A 6,587-nucleotide genomic window follows, 5' to 3' on the forward strand; every position below is an offset into this window, starting at 1 on the left:
CTTTATTGTAAAAAATTTAGTTTTCATAGCCTATCAAAAATAAACTTTTACATAGGATATTATTTTTATATATTTTCAATCACAAATATACAAAAAAAAATTTAAACATGTCAAATTATTTATAAAAATAGAATTTGGGACATTAATTTTATTGTTTTAATAAAATAAAAAAAAAATCTATAATCTTTTACAATTGTAACTCCCAAACAAATTTACACTATGAAATCATTAATGGTAAACTAAACATCCCAAATGATTGATTGTCGAGCCAACTTGCAAAGCTTCTAGAGGCTGACTATCAACAAGATTTTTGAAGATGGTAACAAGAAGAGTTGGCAGAAATGAAGAAAAATTGGGAGAGAGAGAGAGAACACTGCACTCTGGTTGTTGCAATCTTAACGGGCCAATTTTAATATTCACCCAACTCAATGAATAAAAAAAGAACATAGGCACCGTTTGGGAAGGAATTTTGTGGCCTTTTTTTGATTATTTTAGTCACAAAAAACAAAATAAGCTATTTTAGCCATAACAAACAAAACATCACATCCAACTCATAATCATTATATTCTTCTCTCACAAAAAAAGTCAAAAAAGTCAAAAAATCCTTCCCAAACCAAGCTTTTTAACCCAGGCTAAAATAGTCAAAAACGCCAAAAAGTCAAAAAGCCCACCCACTTCCCAAACCAACCCATAATGTAGTATCCAAGAAAGAAGAGATAAAAAACTGGCAAATTAGCAAAAGTTAAAGGGTTATTTGGGATGATATATACTTTTTAATTTTTTATAAAAATATATAAAATGTGATAAAGAGATAATATGACTCAAATAAGAGATGATGTAACTCAAATAAAATAAAAAAATATACTAAAATAGAAGATGCCAAACAACCCCCGAATTGACATTGCAACAGCATGAAATTGTTTCCCCAAATTATTTCAGAAACCTGCACCAAATCATCCCCTATTTGGCATTTGATTTCTGAGTCAAATCACGTCCAACTAAAACCAAATTTCATATCAATTTTGATGAAAGCAAATTCATATTCATTCAAAATAGAAGAAGTTAATACTGTGTGCGCAAAAAATGATAGAATTATATGGAAGGTGATTGAATGATTTCATAGAGAGGGGACAGCTCACTGCGAAAATTTGAGGAGAACAATTCCACACTGCTCTTTCAACCAAAATTCACTCAGGTTCGCAAAATCATCATGCTTGATAATCTTAATTGAATATATGCACACGCGCATGCGTGCACACACACACACACATATACTAGAATTAGTGCCATATTGCGTGTGCACATAATGTAACTGCAACAATTACATAAATTTTTTATTTTGAACGGTAGATTTGACAACGTTACTAGAGTACTGTAGTACAAATCCTCTTCAGCAAAATAGTATCTTCATTTCATTTCAACAATCACTAATCTAAAACAAACAAATCTAAAATTTGGATAGAAAAGGTAGTGCAGCTCTAGAGATTTTTTCTTCCACTAACTACCATGTCAATTTGTTCAAGAATTACTACACTATTGCAGACACAGACGGATAAAAAAAATTATAGTACTGTAGTACAACTTTTTAATACATTTTAGTTCAATGACACTATATTCCCACAATATTACTGTACTTACTCCACACGGTATGGCCAGTTCAAAAAAACCTATGATCATGCACCATTGGTGTTTACCTTTCATTGCTCAAATTGCTGTGTAATACTTCCCATTAAGAATTCTCATCTTCTCAAAAAATTTCAAGTCATGTCTTCAACTTCAAGATAAGAGAAATTTATAGGCTTGCAAGCTCCAATGGCATCAACTTTCAACAAACTATGAAAATTTTCAGGCTGTGAACCTACAATTGATGCCCTTGAGAGGATGGTCATGCAGAATTGGATTTTGACTGCAGCTTGAGTACTTGTTGGCTTGATGGCTGGAAATTTCAGAGCCTACATAGATCAAACCGTTCATAGAGATACAGTAAATTCTTAATTTTCACTTTTTCTTTAAAAAAGTAACAGATCCTAAAATCTTCAGCAATGCTAAAGACCATGAATTTAGACACACAAAAAGACCAAGAAAAATAGCATATGGTCCAAATTCATTCAAAGTGTAGCCCCAACCATACAAGAGTTGAATCTTCTTGGTCTATTAATGTGTCTGAATTCTTGTTCCCTGGCAAAACTGTAAAATCATATACCTTCCAAAAATTCAGAGCCAAAACTGTTGCTGTAAGTTTTGGATTTATCTGCTACAAGCCCTTGGTTAGAATGTAGTACAGCAAAACCATTTTTTTTAATATTCTTTTGAGGAATATCTAGCAGATGAGACTTCACACACTTCTTTGCCTTTTTCTGAGTCCTGATATTCTTATCTGCATCATGTTTTTCCAAGTTCCAAATTTAAGAAAAATAATGAGAATAGAAAAAAATAAATTTCAAGGGGATCTTTTACAAGAAAAGAACAAAGATAATGAAAAAAGAAAAAGAAAAAATTACCAGAGTATGTTCTTGTTGCATGAGAAACTAAATTCATGATGCAAAGAGCTGCATCTACTTCATCTAAACCATATACTCTTACTATGTTCACCTAGGGGGAGGGGAAAATAACAGGCAGACAATTAGAACAACTTCATGCAGTAAGCTAGCAGGAAATAATACCCGACTTTCCCTGCAAATGGAGAAAAGTGTAATGGCATTTCAACAAGGAAAATGCTAAACCAACAGAATTTACTAATGACACGATGTAACAATAGCATACTTGTAAAATATACTCAAAATGGTGGGCATTGTGTTTTTAAGACCACAATCTGCCACATAATTTTGTATAATAACTCTGTATATTTTTCTGTTTGTATACCACTGCTCAATATATCATTGCCGGAATCCTTGCCAAGAAAAATATTCTAATTAAATGATCACCGACCCTTTTTGGCCACTATTTTTGTTTTTTGAAGAATGATGGTTTTTCATTTTGATTCTGATTCTCTCCATTTCAGTTGATAAGGTTGCAACACATCATCAAAATCCAAAATCCAAAATCAATGGTTTATAATTATCATGTCATTTTAAGTCTGAAAATTTCCCTTAACAAATTTTTAATCTAAAATAAGGATCTGTTGAACTAGTTGTTTCACCGGCATTTTTATTTCTAAACTTTCCATGACAACTGCTACAAATTTTGTCTCCAAAACAAACCATAGCTTTCAAGATTAACTCAAGTGGATATTACTTAACACTACCGTCCATCATAAAAACTTCAATTCAATGAAACTACAAACAATTACCTTTAATGTACATGGTTTGATCAAATGGAAGACCAAACGATCACCTTTAAGTAGTCTATGCGCTAGGGAGAAAGCTCTCCATCCAGCGCTGAGTCCGTGCCTTTCCACTAAATAATTTGCTTCATACTCTTTCCCACATTCATCCGCCAAAATGACTGTGGTATCATGCATTGGCAAATGCAAATTGCAGAATTTTTTAGGAAGAATCTGCCGTGAAAGAAGTTAGCAGAATACTCTGTCTCACACTCCAAATAACATCTATCTTTAGAGCAGAAAAAAGTAGAAATACAAAAAAAAAAATAAATAATAAATAAAATAAAAAATAATTCGGGCTTACCAGCCAAAATCCATGGGTAACATTTGAGGGAAGCATACACTTAACAAAGCTCGGGAATCCATCTGCTACATTTGCCAGAACCTCTTCAGCGCGCTCCATAACAGAAAACTTAGCTTCGTCATTATTATACAAGTCTTCAATCCTCGTCCTCTTCTTTCTACAGCTTTAAGTGGATCATAGAGGCAAAGCAATGTTGTTACAACTAACAAGATAATCCAAAATACGGGATTGCTTTTGCCTAAAAATTATAAATACAAGGACAAAAGAACTGAACAGCCATTCAAATAAAATGACTTACCTTGCATATTTTCTGCAACCATCAGAAATTGCCTGTTCAACAATGCAAAACATTTTTCTGTTAGTCCATTAGTTCTTTGCTTGCACCACCTAAATCATTTTAGTCATGCTTGAAAGTATGAACGATGTAGAGCCGTCCAATCACATTTTATAGATAACATGAAACAGCAGCATCCAACAGAAAAGTATAGTCTCTTCCACTTAATATGTAAAATATTCTGTGTTTGTCCTCTGACTCTATGGATCCTCTTCCCAGTAAGGTGCTTTATTGAGTTTTTTTCTTTTTTGTGTTTTTTGTTTGGAGGTGGCAATGTCCCTCTCCATTCAACAAGGCTTCTATCACCACTCAAATCAACTCATAATTCAAGATTGTCCCACATTTAAATGTAATCACCTTCCCAACTCCCTTCTCTCTCTCTCACTTTGTGTGTGTAGAGGCAAGCAGACACGTGCATATTGTTTGCACCTATGTATGCATTCATGTTGTTGTATTTCTATGTACTTAAGGAATATTCTTACACCAATCTCACACAAAGATCATCTTTTCAAAGGATTAATTAACCAATAGTCAGATCAATAACCAAACCAGAACTTACCGGAGCAGCGTACTGCTCAATGCATGGCAACGGATTATATATCAACTACAACAATTTATTAACCTATATAGCTATTCAGGCCTCGTTTGGCAAGAGGCTATTTTAGTCAATTAGTCAAAAAGTTACTAAATTAGCCAAAAAGCTAACAACCCATACCAAAAAGTCAAAGATTCTCTTTTCTCTCTACTTTTTGCACATCTTTTCGTAATTAGCCAAAAAGTCATCCCAAACATACAAGTTTTTTTTACCTACCTTTTTAGCCAAATAGCCAAAAAGTTACTAAATTAGCCTGTTCCCAAACGAGGCCTCAATATCCATGGGGTACCCCTCAATAAACATGTAAGAGATGACAACATAACTAAATTGACCTTTGCCAAGATCTGATCGGATAACTAAACTAGATTGAAACGAATCAAGAACGAACACAACAAGATTTATATGTACACATTATATATGCACAAAAATACCAAGGTTTCAACTTTTAGGGTTTCCATAAAATTGCACATCATATATGTACACATATAAACACAAAACAACCATGGGAATATAAAGCAAAAAGGCAGAAATTAAAAGATTAAAAAACAAAAAACCCAAAAATGAAGGAAAAAAGGGGCATGTGCAAGCTTCTGTCTGCTTTGAGAAGAGGAAAAAGATAGAACAGAGAGCAAAGATATTGATTGAGAAAGGGACTTTGATTAAAAACAAATCAATAATCTCAGATTAAAAACTACAATCCTAATTTTCCCAAATGGATCAGTAGATAAAAGAGAAGAACAATTCTCACTTGTTTGGCCTTAGATTGGAGACTCGAAGGGGTTGATGGGGCCGGTTTTTTCACGGTCTTGAGTGATGACCTCCTCTGCTTAATCTGCCACTGAAAAAATAGCAGATTCTGAATGATCAGAACAAAGACAGAGACATACCCATATATGTATGCATATGGAAAGAAAGAGAAACGATGGGAGATCAATCAACCGGGTTTGAAATACAGAGAAAATAGCGAGGACGAGCGATGAACTCTTCTTGATCATCTTCTTCTTCGTCGTCAACACAAAGTTGGGTCTCCTCTTGTCGCTTGAATTTCACCTTCACCTGCTCGGCTTCCATGGGTACCTGACTCTCTCTCTCTCTCTCTCAGTTTAAACTTGCGGCGTATTTGTATGTGTATAGATACAATCATATACGCGTACAATCATACACGACAAAAACACGAAAGAGTAGTAGTAGCCAAGCCAACCTAGGCAGAGGACAAGCCAACCCGGGCTGCCGTCATAATTTAAACAACTTATGGTTGGTTTGGGATGTTGTAAAAAAGTGTACTTTTTGACTTATTGACTTATATAGATTGGGTTTGGGTTGGGTTTGATGTGGTGTGTTAGAGAGGTGATGTGATTTAAATAAGATGATGTGACTTAAATAGGATAATGACTTTTTGACTTTTTGTATTATTTAGTGTACCCCAAATCAAGCCTAAATTTGACATGCTATGTTAGAGATCCAAACGGTTCAATTTTAAAAATTATTTCGTTTCTAGTTTCCAGTTTATATTTATAAAATTTTTAAAAGATATTATAAAAATTTATTTGATAATTTTTTTAATTTAAAAATAGTTGTCTTAGTTTATAAATTTTAAAAAAAAATATAAACTCAAAAAATAAGTTTATATTGGGTTTTAAACAGAAGTTTAAAAATTTGACTAATTTTTTTTTTCAAATAATTTTTTTTCCCAATTAATTTTTTTTTTCAATTATAATATGTATGATCCCATTGTCATAAATAATAAAAAATAAATATAAATATTTTAGGTGTGAACAAATATATTTTTTAGTTTATGTTTTTAAAAATTTTCAAACATTTTTTTTCAAACCAAACACATTTTTAATTTATGTTATTCTAAAAATAAGCAAAAAATCAATTTATAAAAATTTTGTAAACATAAACAAAAAAAACGTAAACGTTACCGGACACTGCCTAAATGGTTTATCAAATATTTTATTAAATATTTTACATGGGCGTGAGATTCACATGAGACCCACATAATGTGAGTCCCACAATTATGAGAGCATCT

General features: G+C 32.7%; 1 protein-coding gene across 6 annotated transcripts; it reads right to left on the bottom strand.

Moving 5' to 3' along the window:
• Positions 1 to 1,389: 1,389 nt before the first annotated feature.
• LOC114284938 (B3 domain-containing protein Os03g0184500) lies at positions 1,390 to 5,801 on the bottom strand. 6 transcript variants are annotated; one of them, XM_082920348.1, is made up of 8 exons: positions 5,495 to 5,801; positions 5,304 to 5,393; positions 3,925 to 3,956; positions 3,627 to 3,789; positions 3,290 to 3,496; positions 2,502 to 2,592; positions 2,204 to 2,377; positions 1,390 to 1,952 (listed from the first exon to the last, which is right to left on the bottom strand). In XM_082920348.1, the coding sequence occupies exons 1-8, from the start codon at positions 5,624 to 5,626 to the stop codon at positions 1,846 to 1,848; spliced, it is 996 nt and encodes a 331-aa protein (XP_082776474.1). In that variant the 5' UTR covers positions 5,627 to 5,801; the 3' UTR covers positions 1,390 to 1,845. The 6 variants fall into 6 exon arrangements, with proteins under 6 accessions (XP_082776474.1, XP_082776475.1, XP_082776479.1 ...); XM_082920349.1 differs by having other exon boundaries at positions 3,627 to 3,783; positions 5,495 to 5,787; XM_082920353.1 differs by having other exon boundaries at positions 3,627 to 3,783; positions 5,509 to 5,769.
• Positions 5,802 to 6,587: the final 786 nt, after the last annotated feature.

Source organism: Camellia sinensis, chromosome 3 (genome assembly GCF_055761805.1).
Source record: "Camellia sinensis isolate YWXY chromosome 3, ASM5576180v1, whole genome shotgun sequence".
Taxonomy (NCBI): Eukaryota; Viridiplantae; Streptophyta; class Magnoliopsida; order Ericales; family Theaceae; genus Camellia; species Camellia sinensis.